General features: G+C 36.7%; 1 protein-coding gene across 6 annotated transcripts in view; it reads right to left on the bottom strand.

Moving 5' to 3' along the window:
• Positions 1-16,935, bottom strand: part of LOC131531755 (utrophin-like) — a 248,003-nt gene that overhangs the window by 132,008 nt on the left and 99,060 nt on the right. For all 6 annotated transcript variants that reach the window (XM_058762784.1, XM_058762788.1, XM_058762786.1 and 3 more), the window contains 2 exons: positions 11,461-11,615; positions 9,862-10,051 (listed from right to left, as the gene is read on the bottom strand). In XM_058762784.1, the coding sequence (XP_058618767.1) occupies positions 9,862-10,051; positions 11,461-11,615 (345 nt within the window). The remainder of the gene's footprint in view (positions 1-9,861; positions 10,052-11,460; positions 11,616-16,935) is intronic.

Raw genomic sequence — 16,935 nt, 5'->3', positions numbered from 1 at the left:
GGAACCACTATTATGGTATTATGGTTATGTAATTAAAACATTATGCATACAATTATGGGACAGAGGTGTCAGAAGAAGTACGATTTAGACCACATATCTTCTGCTGTCTCTCTCTTTCACATACAGTGACAGAGTCACAGAGTTAATTTGGTTTTTAATAAAGCTTTTAATCTCAGAGATTTATGAGGCTTCATAGTCCAAACCAACAACGACTTGGCCGAGGTATATTAGTGTGTGTAGAACATCAGCACAAATAAGCTAATTGTGAGCGAAGGTTTGCAAAAGCCTTTTGCTGTAAAGACTTGGTCGATATCCGATCAATATCTGATCAATAGGAATGAGGACGTAATCTGACAGAACAGCGAGGTCAATCCCATCTCTGGTCCTATCTGTTTAGCAGTCCTGACATTAATTCCCAATAGAAATGACACGTGTATGAGGTTTAGAGGGTCTGATCTATGTCTGATCTATACAACACTCAAACCTCAAACAGTCCCTGCCAGGAAATACTTTATATGTGTGCTGTGAATGCTTTTGTTTCACACATGCTTTGTTCATTGCTCTTTGTCGTACATGAATTATTTAGCAGGTCCAGCGAAGGATATTTATCTGTCTTTAGTGACTTTAGTCCTGGTTCTGTGCCCAGGAGAACATGGCTTCTATATTTATCCACAGGCATTTTACTCTCTGTGCAATAATGAATCTTTGGGGGTTTTATCCATTTTATTTGCACACTCTTAAGAAATTCCTACAGCAAGATCTGAAATGCACTGGCTAAAGAAAATAAAGAGACAGAGAGAAATGGATATAGAATTGAACCGCATTTCACTCGCTGGTGCAGCAAGCAATACATTAAAAGGGAGAAACTCAGTCGTTTGTGAATGTTCTGCTCTTAAAATGGCATCAGTCCGTAATTATGAATGCATGAAGAGCTCTTTGTCTTTCAATGTGTAAAAGCAATCGGTCTACACACAGGCATGTATAGAAGGAAGATAAACAAATTTGTGGAACTGAAGCTGAATTAATCACACAAGAGAAAAGACGAAGAGGGGAGAGGAGAGGAAAGGAAAGACAAGAGACAATGAGGAAGAAATAAGCAAGCACAGAAGATATGAAGCAAGACAAGAACAGAAAAAAAAGAGACTACAAAAGAGGAGACAAATGAAAAAAAGCAAATATGACCCATGAGCAGACCTTCATGGTGATAAAAGAGGTGCTGTCTAGATGGACAGAGCTTTGAAACAAATGAGTGCGATGAGGAAAGCTATCATTCCTTTATGTCATGCCTCGACTACCACCCCAGAGCGAGGGATTGCACAGAAAGAAAGAGACAAATGGAAATCTGAGCCTTTGTTCATGAGAGTGGGACATATCGATCAACGGAGCTGGGGATGGTGGGCCGACGTATGTATATGAAGATGTGTGTGACAGGCCCTTATTGATCAGGAGCAAACAGAACTACACTCAAAGATGAAGAGATAGAGAAATTAAACAACAACAAGGGATTTCCATCAACATGTGTCCACCAGACCACAGAGAGGTGAGATATTGGGAAGAAGAGGACATGGAAGATGAGAGACAAAACAAGAGGGAAAGAAAAGGAGACCGGGAGAAAGGAGGAGAGGAGACTCAGGGAGAGTAGAGGACAGAGAACAGGAGAGACGAGGAGAAACAAAGAGAACAAACTAGAGGAGGGGCACGATGAAGACAAGGAGAGAAGACTAGAGGAGAGACAAGAGGAGGTAGGAAGAGTGTGAAAATGACAGGAACAAGGAACTGAGAGGACATGAGAGGTGGGACGAGAAGAGACTAGATATGGGGAAAGAAAAGGAGAAATAGAAGAAGAGGACTGGATATGAGAGGAGAGGAGCCTTTACAACCAGCCAATATTCAAGGACATATGATATATCACCCAATGTCGGAACAGATTTATGAACGCGCCCACACATCTCTTTCCTAAAATGTGGCAAATTTTGATGATCCGACTCATAAATGCAGATTAATCTTGATCTCACTCTGGCACACGGTCCAATCTACAATCACACACACACAAATATAGCACTTCCACTCAGGCTCTCAGTAATGGACATCAGTACAAATGTGCTTTAAGTGAGGGGAGGAGCAGCCGTGACTCACAATGTGTGTGCGCACTGGAGAGAAGGAGAGAGGAGTTAGTGTGAAAGAGGCTGGTGTGTGTTTGCCAGAGTCTGCATGTGGGTTTGTGTGTAACATGACAGACTGCTAATGCACCATTATCTTAAAACCTCTGAATCAGCACACATGCTTGCGGTAAGTCTCTGAACTCTGAGCCCAGTCCAGGGTTATCATGCCTCTGGAAAACAGAGGTGGTCAGAACTGTACCTGCTCGGAGGGGTTGCACAACATCAATACAACTCCAGTCTTTTTAACTTGATTTTTGAGTTGTTTGCGAGAGACTTTTATTATGCATGTCATCTCAGGATGGGACAATATATTGGAAAACTCAAGAGTGAGCTGCTATTGCACCAATTTACATTGGTTCATCCACCTAGAAGAGTACTCCCACCACAACATGATCAGTTCGTACACATTAGAAAACTAGTCCCAAATTGGACAATTTTACACTGACAAACTGAGTCAAGTACTTTAACAAAAGCCTCATATTTCTGAATGTTTGCCTGTCATTCCAATGGTTCCCAACCATGTTCCTAGAGCTGCCCCCAACACTGCACATTTTTGCATGTTTGGAAGAGACTTTTCTTGTAAAAACATGCATATGCTTACTCAGTTGTCATCGCAGCTGTCACCAGGCAACCCTCGCAACTTCTGCAGATTAGTCAGATGAATGAACAGTCCTAGTTATGTATGCTCTTTGTGTGTGCAGGTGAAAATTTGGACTAATAATTAACAATGGAGATTCCCAGGGGTGTCCAATCCTGCTCCAATGTCCTGCAGAGTTTAGCTCCAACCTGCTCCAACACACTTGACTAGTAAGTCTGAAGACCTTGATTAACTGGTTCAAGTGTGTTTAATTAGGGTTGGAGCTAAACTCTGCAGGACAGTGGCCCTCCAGGAGCAGGTTTATCAACCTAAAAAGGAGCCCTACTTTTTTACATTACATTCACATAAATAAGCAGTTCCAATACATTCCAGGTATGGGTGTCTCTACTAATGAGTTGATGACCTGAATTAGGTGTGTTTGATTAAGAAGACATGCAAAGTGTGCAGTATTGGGAGGCCTCCAGATACGTGGTTGGAAACCACTGGGTTAGACTTCCATGTCAAGTATATTAGAGTAAACGTCTATTCACACATTGAAGGACAACTTCTAATTGAGCTACAATTAGTTCCTCAACATAACAAAATGAGGTTATAAGTAATATCCCAAGTATCCCAAGAGAAGGAATCATGTGAGAGGTTGCTCAAACATGGGACCTTTCCACAGTCATGCAGCTGGATGCCACTCAGACGCTGGAAGGAAATCATGAACGAAATTATAAATTAATCATCTGGAGCCAGATGTGGAATTGCCAGACACACAGAACTGAGGGTCATTCTGAACCGGACGAATTCATCACACTCACACATATGGAGGTGGTGCAGGAGAACAAGTCTTTGGAGGCTCGAATGATCTCCAAAAGATGGATGCCTCCCAGGAGAGAGTAATGGAGTGCAGAATGACTGATGCCTTCCCAAGGGTGCAGAGCCAGCAGTGCCGCCCAGGGACGCTTAAACGATCACCGCACCGCCTCCATCTGGCCTAGGGCTGCTTAATCGAGTGAGGAGTACCTTATGTTCCTCAGGGTAGAGTTGGAGCTCGTGGAGTGTGTACGTTTCGTCTGATGGATTTCACATATGGGACTTCTGAACGATGAGTAATTTTTAGAATTTAGAGTTAATTATTGATAATTAAGTTAATTGAAAAATCACACGCAACGCAAAACAAAACAACAGTGTGCAACGCTGCAAAAACAGCATGGGCAGCATATCTGCAGCATTATAACAGCCAGTGAAAACATCAAATATGGGGAAGCGTTCAGAAGATTACTAGCAACGGACAAAAGGCTCAGCGATCTTTATTTTACAACATCTTTAAGAAAAACAACAAGCATGTTCTACATGAACTAAGACACATGCTGAAAACCACAGAAAACGAGACGCATGGACTGACAACCATTAAGTTTATGGTCACTCTGATACAGATTTTCATTTACATAGTAGGAAAGTCGCAGAGCCGTCCTGGATACAAGATTACTTACTGTTTCTACTGGGAGTCAGAGCATGATTTTACTTTTTTGATAAACCTTTGCACAGAATTTGACACTTTATTGAACAAACTAAGATTTGTGCCTATGTTATTGACACAACAGGAGCCACTAAGAAATCTGACTGAAATGAAACAAATCATCAGATACCTAAATATTTCCACCTTTCTTCATTTTCCCTTGATCGAGACACTTAACCTCATGAATTCAGTGAGATTGTTCCTGTTATAAATGTATCATATATCACTTTGGATAACAGCATCTGCTAAATGACTGCTTTTCTGCATATAATGCATAGCTTAATCTAATTTCAGTCCTTATTTTCCCTTCAAGCTCACCTCTTCATGTTGTTTTTAATCCTTTCACTCTCTTGAAACTGGTTGATGAGTCTGGTTGATTTTTTTTAAGGCGGATATATCACGAAAACAGGATTTGTTTGTTCTACTATGTTAGGTTGGATGTAGTATGTGACACATTCCACCATTCACAAATCAAAACTCTTTTCCCAGTACACCCAGACCATTTACTGAAATGTACAACCTGTCCACCCAGATAGACACGCTGTGATGATTTCAGTAATAAGTCATTCAGCTCTCCACAGTTGAAAGTGAAAATCATGCACAACATCAGAACATCAATCGAACATGTTTGATGGAGCAGGATTTTTAAGCAGATCCACAGAAATAGATATCTACCCATCCAGAAAATGTCCTATGACTTGTAGCAGCAATGGACGGCTAGGACAAAACTCTGATTATGTACGTACAAAATTTAACTTTTTTATTGCGTCATATCTAATAAGCAGAAAAAGTAGCTAATCTTCACGCAAAAGCATCTTAAATATTCCCTGAATTTATATTAATATATAACTGCACACTTTTACATTAACACACAATCAGCATTTAGCAGCTGGACCAGCTCCGACTGAATGACTGTGCGAACTATGTCCACACACACTGATTAACCAATCACAATAGCGCTGATTTACATATGGAAGTTTTAAAGAAACAGTAACAAAAACAGCTTGTTTAATTGTTCATTTAGAAGATCAGAAAGAGGGTGAAAATGCTAAATTACTGAACTGCATTAATTTATGACGCAATAAACCTTAAAAAGTGGGGAAACATGTAAGAAAAAAAATAACAAAACACCAAAAACAAGTGCTGAATAACACCCACTTGAGAGGCACGAACTCTGTAATCTTACAATAACAGAGACCCAGTCTCACTTTCACACATGACACTGCCACGTGCTGCTGTCTCTTTAATAAACACACACACAAAGATGAACTCGCTATTGTTTAAAAAGCTCTCCATCTCTCAGCAGTGCCGTGTTTTGTGTGTGTAAATCCTGTGAGGATTTCAGCTAAACACTGAATATCAGAACAGCTGTTGCTTTCTCTAATCTCTATAACACACACACACACACACACACACACACACACACACTCAGCTCACGCTGACAGCAGCTAAACATAGCATCACTCATACACAATATTACAATATTACAATGAATCCTTCAACATCTCTTATACATTACATCAAATTAATTTCTTTTAAAATGTTCCTTCCGCTCTAATGCGGTTTGGACAGGTTTTCTGGTCATCTCACGACAAACAGCTGGAAACTATATCACTGCTCACATTAAAGATATCACATCCAAATTCATCAAGGATAATTAAATCAATATCATTCAAATGTTCATACCGGTTCTGTATGTGGTTTGTAAGAGTTATCAATATTGTCATTTGGTATAAAGAACAGAACTAAACATTATAAATTGCAAACTTGCACAATATTTAATGCACTAAGACAAGACTTTGACAATATACAAAATTAAAATAGCAGCAAAAATACAACAAAAGATTATTGTAAAGGATTTCACTGAAAAAAAAAATAAATAAAAATAATAATAATAATAATAATAATATATAAAAAGCATGAGAAGAAATCCAAGAAACTGTTTAACTAGAACTTCAACAGAACTCATGATAAACCAAACTAAATCCAACTACCGTAAACTAGCGCAGATTGGATGGAAGCGCTTCAGCGAGCGTGTGCACAAGACACTGACCTTGCACAGTTTCTGGTAACGCGGTGAGGATATCGCCATTCTCTGGAGCCGGTGTAAGAAGACCACCACTTTCTGCAGAGACGTCCGAACTACAGCCATCATCTTAACTCTGCCAGCGCACGACTGCCAGCGTCTGAGAGCACGCATCCTCACCGCCACACACACACACGCTCACATATCCCCCACCACCAGCCGAGCGAAATGTGACGAGCCCTGACAAACATGTCCCACACACACACACACACGCACGCGCGCACACACGCTCAAGCGCGTCAGGACTGAGATGGCAACCAGTGCTCGCTCCTCTCCAGCGATAAACAAGAGTCATGGAGAGAGAATTAACACCGAATGACAAAAAAGACAATGAACGAGGGAGAGAAAGATGCTGTGAGAGAGGGGGGAGGGAAGGGTTGATACAACGGACGGAGAGAAACTCCGGAGAGCGTTCAAGAGACGGAGTGTCTCTTTCAGCGCCAAAAGAATGAGAACGAGAGGGTGTATAAATTCATAAAGGGAATGAGTGAGGGTGACACACTTTACTAAAAGAGAGCACATCTCCTGAGAGACAGAGAAATAGAGCAGTGAGACACATCAGAGAAATGAGGGAGACATGAGGAGAACAGTAATGATTCTTGCTCTTTCGCGGTGTGAAAGTGCTATTATTATCTCATTGTGCACTTCTGATGACCCTTGACGACAAACGTTCACAAAGCTAACATGAAATCAATACTGACCCCATTTACGCCCTTAAAGGAATAGTTCACCCAAAAATGAAGATTCTGACCACATTTCATTCCAGACCTATATGACTGACTTTCTTCCTAATCAACGTACTTTTACAATGAACTTCTGGCAACCACAGAAGACTTTTTTCTCTCTCTCTTTTTTTTTTTACCATGTTTTCTGACTATTTTATTTATTTATTTGAATTTTTTAATTTAAATTTATTTATTTAGAGTTGGGAACCATTTAAGGATTCAGCTAATTCAGTTCACAAAACAGATCTAAATGATTCATTCATTAATATTTTCTAGTTCTCATGTTCTCAATAATCCAATGATCTAGTTGTAAAGATTAAATGTTGGAGGGAGGGAAAGATTTTAGTAAATAAAACCTTGTGTCAAATGGACCAATGTTATGGTACTTCTATGGTGCTCTTGTGTCCTTTTTAAGCTTGAATGCATCAGTCTTCATTCACTGTAATTGTTTGGAAAAGAGCAACCAGCACAGTCTTCAAAATATCTTCTTTTTGTGCTCTGCAGCAGAAATAAAGTCATACAGGTTTGAGACAAAAAGAGGATGAATAAATGATGACAGAATTGACATTTTTTGGGCGGTGAACTATCCCTTTAACCAAAGTAAGTCAATTCTAATTTCATTTTAGGTCAACATCACAAATCTATTTTCAGCCCCTTCCTTCCAACCACCTGCCTCCATTATAGTATACAACAACCACTTTTCACCATCTAATCAATTCCAGATGAATCAAATCCTGCCGTTTCACTCAGAAATACACCACAATACAACATTTCACATTCAAGAGGTTAGAAACGCTACAATCTTTAGGTAAACAAACACTCATAGTGTTTGCGTCTCAGATCAGAGTTTCATAAGTATCAGAGTTTGATAAGTCTGTCTCTGTCTCGTCACACTAACCACTAGCGAGTCAGTGTGATTTGAGCGTGATTCAGTTGTACAGTGACAAAAAATAAATAAAAAAAATAATGTAATTTTTTTTCTTTGTGCAAAAAAAAAAAAAAAGGCATCAGAAATATACAAGGACAAGAAAAGAAACGAAATGCATGATAACCTACTCTCTTTTCACACAGCTGTTGTACGTCACAGCCAGCACTTCAACACTATTGTCATGGAAATAATAGGAAAGCAGTTCTCATTGAAATGATAAAGACTTCAGAATTCAGTAAGTCTATTTCTCATGTCACTGTCATTGACGTCAAACAAACACAGACATCAGCCAAGATTAAACACTTTCATAACATGTCATTCTCCAGTCATCAGCTGCGTCTTTTACATGCTTGTAAGGAAATAAATAATCTGAACATGTCCTTGAGAAACATGAAAAAGACAAAATAATATATGATGGGTGACTACAAAGTAAGGATTATGCCATAAAATAAACTGTCAGTGAAACTGTAAGTGGAAGACTGATGGAGAAAGAAGCTGAATTGAAAACAGATGAAAAGCATAAATGAGCATGTCAAAAAGTGATTTAAACATTTATGCATTTAGCAGATGCTTTAACCTAAAGCCACTTACATTCAAACTCTATAGTTTATCAAAATCTGTGACTTCGGAATCAAACCCACAACCTTGGCTTTACTTTTAGTGTATGTGAACAAACTGCAGAAACATCCCTAATTGCATTCATTCATTCTTGCATTCATTTGTTCATTCATAAAATTCAAAGAAATATCACTACTACTGAAATATATACTTGTATACTATTGAACTGTAAAGTATTTCATAATATTAATTATTATTATTATTATTGTAAATAATATCAGTACAATTACTATTATTTATGGCTGTTTTTTACTTTGCTTTCAAACGCTTTTATTTTGGCAGGAAACCACAGGACAACATCTCTTTTTAAATGGTTCTTTTTTTGTTGACAACAGATTTATTATTATATTGTCATTACAAACTGGGGGAAAAGTTTGGTGCGTTATGTGTCTCAAATGCACGTTATATGTGACTCAAACTCACAGCACTTGCAGAGTTCATGTAATAATGATAAACAAACAAATAAATAAACAAAAATACGCAAAAGTGCGAGCATTTTCGACACTGTAAAGCCCTAAAACCTTCACATGAATGAACTCTGCACTCAGATGTTGAAGTGACAATCGTCAGTACACTTCACTAATGGCCTTCAGGAAGGGCCCTTCACGAAAGAATTCAGCTGCTCACTTTGGTTTCAACTGACCCTACAAACGTCCTCGCAGTGCCCTTCACGGGAGCAAAAATGGCATTTGTTGCCAAGCAACATGACAATAAAAGATTATTCAGTGAATTGACGCGACTTCACACTTTAGAGTCAGGACAGTCTGTTTTAGTGTGTTTAGTGCATTTGTAGTGTGTAGGCTGCTGAATCGTGGTAGTGAGAGAGTGATTAGAGCGGACAGCAGATAAAGAGATCAAACTGAGATGTATGAATCTCACAGGACAAACACAGACTCGGAGGACAGAGAAGAAAAGAAAGACGCGCTCTTTCTCAGCTGAAGTGATCTATACCTTGATTACACGTATGCTGCGATCTGGCTGACGAGGGAACTAACGAGGACTGACGGAGAGATAATTGAATATCGTTCACATGCGCTTTAGTTCCCGAATGTCCCAGATTCGTCTAAACCTCATAGACCACCCGCAGTCCACACACTAATCGTCTCATGCATTTCAGTAGTCTCAAATCTCAAGCTCAAATCTGATTGGTTGGTTTTATTCAACTTCCGGGATGCCAAAATAAGCTGCAAAGTTGGCTCCAGTCCCAAATGGATATGATGGAATATGTACATGTTCTTACCCCAAGCTGCCCCTTCAGCTCTTTGATGTGGGCGGAGTCCTGCGAGAGCTCCTCCCTCTGGGCGGCGTCAGATAACACGTTGACTGTAGTCTCCGCCTCATGGAGCCACTTGAGGAAGGACTCGAGCTCACGGAGACACGCCTGGAGAGACTTCAGCTCTGAATCCAACGCAGCCTGACGGTCCGAAGCCCTGATGACCACAAACCAGTACACACACCGCGCTAAAATCAACCACGCTGAAGAAATCATAAACAACTGTTTACCAAATTACATTTGCTTAACTCATATTAGCACAGTAACAATTATAGTGGTAATATTTTGTGCAATCATAATGCAATATTTATATAACCACACTGTTTATAGTATTTACTACTCCTATATTATCATTGAAGCATTAATTAACATTTATTTACACATTGTTTGTAAAAGCATAATCAAGGTAGTATCTAACAGAGCAGTTATTACAGTAGCATCGTATTTATTTATAAAAGTATTATTTATTTATTAAAAGTTTTAGTAGAATTTAATTTCACAACATCATTATGTAAGTATTTATAAGTATTACCAAAATATTTGTAAACGTATAATCAAAATATTTAATACAGAAATATCACTACAGTACTATTTGCTAGCATTTATTAATATTAATAAAAACAATTTCAGTAGTATTTAATATCAAAATACTATTATTTGAGTATTTATTAGCATTAACTGCAATTAATTGCATTAAAGCAATTATGGTAGTATGTATTACAAAATTATTAAATGTTTATTAATTAGTTATTAATATTAATGTATTTATTAACATTTATTGATGTGGTATTTGTGAAAGCATAATTGCAATAAGATTTATTATTATATATCATTACAGTAGTATTTTTGTGAAATATATTTATTGGTTCAATATTACAGTATTATTTATTATAATAATATTATTATTAGCATTTATTTACAAAATATTTGTGAAAGCATAATTACTAAATTATTCTTACAGCAGTATTTTGTGAGAGCATAATAATTACTTCAATATTGTTATTGTAGTATTTATTATAACAATATTATATATATTATTGATATTACATTTAAATTATGATTCACTGTATTACTAAATTAACACTGTAGTAGTTCATGACAGCATACTTATGGTAATATATACAAATTCAATATCAGTATAGTAGTATTTATATCTGCAATATTATTATGATAACATTTCTGCAATATTCATAAAAGTGCAATAATTGTAATATTTATGATGGTAGCATATATTACTGTAGTATGCTACTACAATATTGTGGTAGGATAATAACAACAGTATTTATTACCATAATATTATTACAGTAGTATTCATTATCACACTATTAAATGCAACAGTAATAACATTTATGGAGGGAGATGTAATGATGATCCTTATGTCCAGAAGTGTGTGTGTGTGTGTACACATGCTGAACATTAGTGTGATTATGTGTGTTTATGACACACTGTTTCAGAGTGTGTGTGTGTGTGTGTGTGTGTGTGTGTGATTCATTTCCTCTCATTTATTGGAGAACAGGGAAATGAACACCGGCACATCAGTTTGCATGCGTCTATATGAGCGCATACCTGTTATTGACACTGTTCCACACCGTGTTGAGTTTGTCCATGACCTCTTTGACCTTGCGTGTGTCATCAGCGGCATATTCCTGCAGAAGCTGATTGGACAGTTCATTAAAGGACGTCACGGTCTCCTGTCCTCGACTGAGCTCCTGCAGGAACGCCTGAAAACAAAAAGAAATCAATAAATTAAGCTACCATCTAAACAGCACAACAAAAGCTCAACAAAGAGAGTGGAGTCGCTACAGAAGTCAGATGTTGTTTGGTTCATGTGTGTCCGTCGCTGCAGAGAGTAACTTTACCTCAGAGGACTTCAGTGTCAACAACCTTAAAATCTTAATTTCTAACCTAAGGCAAACATTGAAATATATGGTCACACCTAAAATAGCTACTCATGTTTAAAACATTTGAATAATATGTGAATACCAAACAATAAGGCAGTGAAATTATGACTCTAGCATCCCCTACAGGTACGTCTCAGTAGTGAGTGTGTGTCAATTCAAAAGCCACATTTACACCTGTGCAGTCTGCACAACCAATATCAAATCTCATTCATTCGTGATTTAATCTGACAATCATTTATTTTCCTTACGTATATTGTTATTTGGGTTATATAAAGGATTTCAAACACTGTACAAATTGAAGGTAAACATAAATATTTAACTAATATTAGTGCAGTAATACTTATGTGAAAGCATAATGTAGCATTTAACAGCGTAATAATATTACAGTAGTATTTGTTAGTATTAATTGATATTAATCAAATAGCAATTAATCAATTAATCAAAATAATAATAATAATATTATTAGTATTAATAGTATTTATCATCATTTATTTTCAAAATATTTGTAAAAGCACAAATCAAGGTAGTATTTAATAGAGCCAAATCATTGCAGTACTATTTATTTGCATTTATTAAAATAATATTAATGAAAGCATATTTAAAATAGTATTTAATATCACAATATTGGAGTATGTATTAGCATTTATTTCCAAAATGTTTGTAGAAGTATAATCAAGGTAGCATTTAATAGAGCATAATAATTAAAATAGCGTTTATTCGCATTTATTGAAGTAATATTAGGAAAAGCAGAATTATAGTAGTATATAATACCACAATATTATAATGTGAATGGTTATTAGCATTCATTGCCACAATATTTATAAAAACATAATTCTATGGTAGTATTTATTACAACATTGGTAACACTTTATTTTAAGGTCCAATTCTTGCTATAAAAAAAAAAAAAAAACATTAACTACGACTTTTGCCTCAGTTAACTCCTATTTTGCTGCTTATTAATAGTTAGTGCAGTAGTTGTTAAGTTTGGGTATTGGATAGACTTAGGGATGTAGAATATGGTCATGCATAATATGTGCTTTATAAGTACTAATAAACAGCCAATACTCTGTAAAAAAAAAAAAAAAAAGTTGAGCCAACTTAAAATTTTAAGGCAACCAGCTTCAGCAGATTTGTGAGTTTGCTCAACTTATTTTTGTGGGAGATTCTCAATTTTTTTGTTGTATAAACTTAAAACGACAAGTTGAGAAAACTCAAAAATCTGCTGAAGCTGGTTGAATTAAAATTTTAAGTTGGCTCAAATTTATTTTATTTTTTTTTATAGTGTACATTAATAATAGGCATGCTAATAAGCAAACTAGTTAATAGTGAGAATTGGTCCTTATACTAAAGTGTCAACTTTACCTCAACATTATTATTATGACTGGTCGTGGCGGTGGTGTCGCTACAATATATAGTGATTTTCTCAATGTTACTCAGAAAACAGGATACAGGTTTAACTCATTCGAAATACTTCTACTTAATGTTACACTGTCAGATGTGCAAAAGAAATCTCTCCTATCTCTTGCTCTGGCTACTGTGTATAGACCGCCAGGGCCATATACAGAATTCCTAAAAGAATTTGCAGATTTCCTCTCAGATCTATTGGTTAATGTTGATAAAGCGCTAATTGTCTGAGATTTTAACATTCACGTTGATAATACAAATGATGCGTTAGGACTTGCGTTTACTGACTTAATAAACTCTTTTGGAGTCAAGCAAAACGTCACCGGGCCCACTCATCGTTTTAATCATACGCTAGATTTAATTATATCGCATGGAATTGATCTTACTGATATAGATATCGTACCTCAAAGTAATGATGTTACTGATCATTTCCTTGTATCATGCATGCTGCATATTACCGATATTACGCTCCGCGTTATCGTCTGGGCAGAACTATTGTTCCAGCCACCAAAGACAGATTCACAAATAACCTGCCTGATTTATCTCAACTGCTCTGTGTACCCATAAATACACGTGAACTAGACGAAATGACTAGCAACATGGGCACTATCTTCTCTAATACATTAGAAGCTGTTGCCCCCCTCAATATGAAAAAGGTTAGAGAAAAACGTACTGCGCCATGGTACAACAGTTATACTCATTCTCTCAAGAAAGAAACTCGTAATCTTGAGCGCAAATGGAGAAAAACTAACTTGGAAGTTTTTAGAATTGCGTGGAAAAACAGTATGTCCAGCTATAGACAGGCTCTGAAAGCTGCCAGGGCAGAGCATATCCACAAACTCATAGATAATAACCAAAACAATCCAAGGTTTTTATTTAACACAGTGGCTAGATTAACAAATAAACAGACGCCACCCGATCTAAATATTCCCTCACAGTTTAATAGTAATGACTTTATGAATTTCTTCACTGATAAAATAGATAACATTAGAAATACAATAATAAGTGTAGGTTCTGCACCGTCTAGTACTTCAGTTTCATTCATCGCTCCCAAAGAAAAACTGCAGTGCTTTACAACTATAGGACAGGAAGAACTAAATAAACTTATCACTGCATCTAAACCAACAACATGTTTATTAGATCCTGTACCCACTAAACTACTGAAAGAGTTGTTACCTGTAGCAGAAGAACCGCTTCTCAATATTATTAACTCATCGTTATCTTTAGGTCACGTCCCAAAACCATTCAAGCTGGCGGTTATTAAGCCTCTTATTAAGAAACCACAACTAGATTCTAGTGAACTGGCAAATTACAGACCCATTTCAAATCTGCCGTTTGTGTCTAAAATTTTAGAAAAAGTTGTGTCTGCTCAATTGTGCTGCTTCTTGCAAAAAAAATATCTCTATGAAGAATTTCAGTCAGGTTTCAGGCCTCACCATAGCACAGAAACTGCACTTGTTAAAATTACAAATGACTTGCTTCTTGCGTCAGACCAAGGCTGCACCTCATTGCTAGTTTTACTTGATCTTAGTGCTGCGTTCGACACTATAGACCATGACATACTCATAGATCGATTACAAAACTATACGGGTATTCAAGGGCAGGCTTTAAGATGGTTTAGATCCTACCTATCCGATCGCTACCACTTTGTTTTTTTAAACGGGGAGTCATCTCAACTATCACCAGTAAAGTATGGAGTACCACAAGGATCTGTCCTAGGTCCTCTGCTATTTTCAATATACATGTTGCCCCTTGGTGATATTATTAGAAAATACGGGATTAGTTATCATTGTTATGCTGATGATACTCAACTATATATCTCCACAAGACCAGATGAAACTTCTGAACTATCTAAGCTAATAGACTGTGTTAAAAATGTAAAAGATTGGATGACCAATAATTTCCTCCTATTAAATTCGGATAAGACCGAGATATTACTTATCGGTCCAAAAAAACAGTACTTAGAATCTCTTGGATTACAATTTGCAACTAGACGGATGTACTGTTACGTCTTCTAAAGTCAAAAATCTGGGTGTTATATTAGACAGCAACTTGTCCTTTGAAAATCATATTTCCCATGTTACAAAAACAGCATTCTTCCATCTTAGAAACATTGCCAAGCTTCGAAACATGCTACCTGTTTCAGATGCAGAAAAGCTAGTTAATGCATTCATGACCTCTAGACTGGACTATTGTAATGCACTGCTAGCTGGTTGTCCTGCATCTTCAATAAACAAGCTACAGATAGTCCAAAATGCAGCGGCTATAGTCCTTACCAGGTCAAGAAAATATGATCATATTACCCCAATTTTACAGTCTCTGCACTGGCTACCTATTAAGTTCCGGATCAATTACAAAATATTATTACTTGCCTATAAGGCACTAAATGGTTTATCTCCTGCGTACCTAACTAGTCTTCTACCACGCTACAATCCAACCCGCTCCCTAAGGTCGCAAAATTCTGGACTTTTGGTAGTACCTAGGATAGCAAAGTCCACTAAAGGAGGTAGAGCTTTTTCACATTTGGCTCCCAAACTCTGGAATAGCCTTCCTGATAACGTTCGGGGTTCAGACACACTCTCTGTTTAAATCTAGATTAAAGACACATCTCTTTAGCCAAGCATTCACATAATGCATCTTATAATCTTGTACTGCATTTATATCTGATCAAATGTACATTATAATTGGGTTGAACAAATCATTTTTGCTTGAACAGAACAGCAGCTACGCTAATTATGTCTCTATCTGTTTCTCTGATTCTGTAACTAGGAATTACTGAAGCGTCAGTCTGGATCCAACCCTTAAAAAGATCCGAGATGACCAAACACCTGAGAAGAGATGATGGCAACACCTCAGAGGACCACGGAGGATGCCAACCCTCAGACAACACATAATTACCAAGTTATGTCTGTCATAACTTAAATATATTGGGTTTCTTCTGTGTGTGTGTGTATATATATGTATGTATATATATGCGCATGTGTGCGTATGTGTATGCATATATATAGTAGAAACTTAATTTCCTGTAAAGCTGCTTTGCAACGATTGTATTGTAAAAAGCGCTATACAAATAAACTTGAATTGAATGATTATTCTATTTATTGACATGACAATTTGAAAGCATAATTACGATACTAAACTGCACACAACTCGACAGATATACTCTTAAGAACAGTCTAACAAGACAAATATTAAATCTCATTCATTTATGATTTAATTCAATTATTAAATTGACAACGATTTATTCAATTAATTAATGAGAAATTGATGATACGCCCACTTTTATATACTGTAATTTCAAATTAAGGATATTAAACAAATGTAGCTAAATTTGATGTTTAAACTGCTAATTTTATATCAATATGAATATTTTAGTCACTTTTTTTGCACATTTGTGCAAATGATCAGACATGTTTTAAGTTTAAGAGAAACTCGCTGTTTTTTATCACTTTTAATTTTACGCTTACAGATAAGAATATGTCAAGAAATGTAAGTTATGCACTGGGGAGAAACATCAGTCTTTCAAAGCATGTGATGCATCAACCTGCCCACATCAAACTCAATGCTTATAAGCTTATAAACTGCTCACAGGATCTGGAAAACCTGGGTCTATGCCAGAGTGCACATATCTAACTAATCAATGATGAGATTTGTTATTTTCATTATTGATTTTCAGTATTTTGCAGGTCTAGTGATCCACAACCTGAAGAAAGCAAATCCATTTTTTTTTTTTTTC

Source organism: Onychostoma macrolepis, chromosome 23 (assembly GCF_012432095.1).
Source record: "Onychostoma macrolepis isolate SWU-2019 chromosome 23, ASM1243209v1, whole genome shotgun sequence".
Classification (NCBI taxonomy): Eukaryota; Metazoa; Chordata; class Actinopteri; order Cypriniformes; family Cyprinidae; genus Onychostoma; species Onychostoma macrolepis.
The sequence above is the reverse complement of the archived record's forward strand: the minus strand, read 5'-3'. Positions and strand labels throughout refer to the sequence as shown.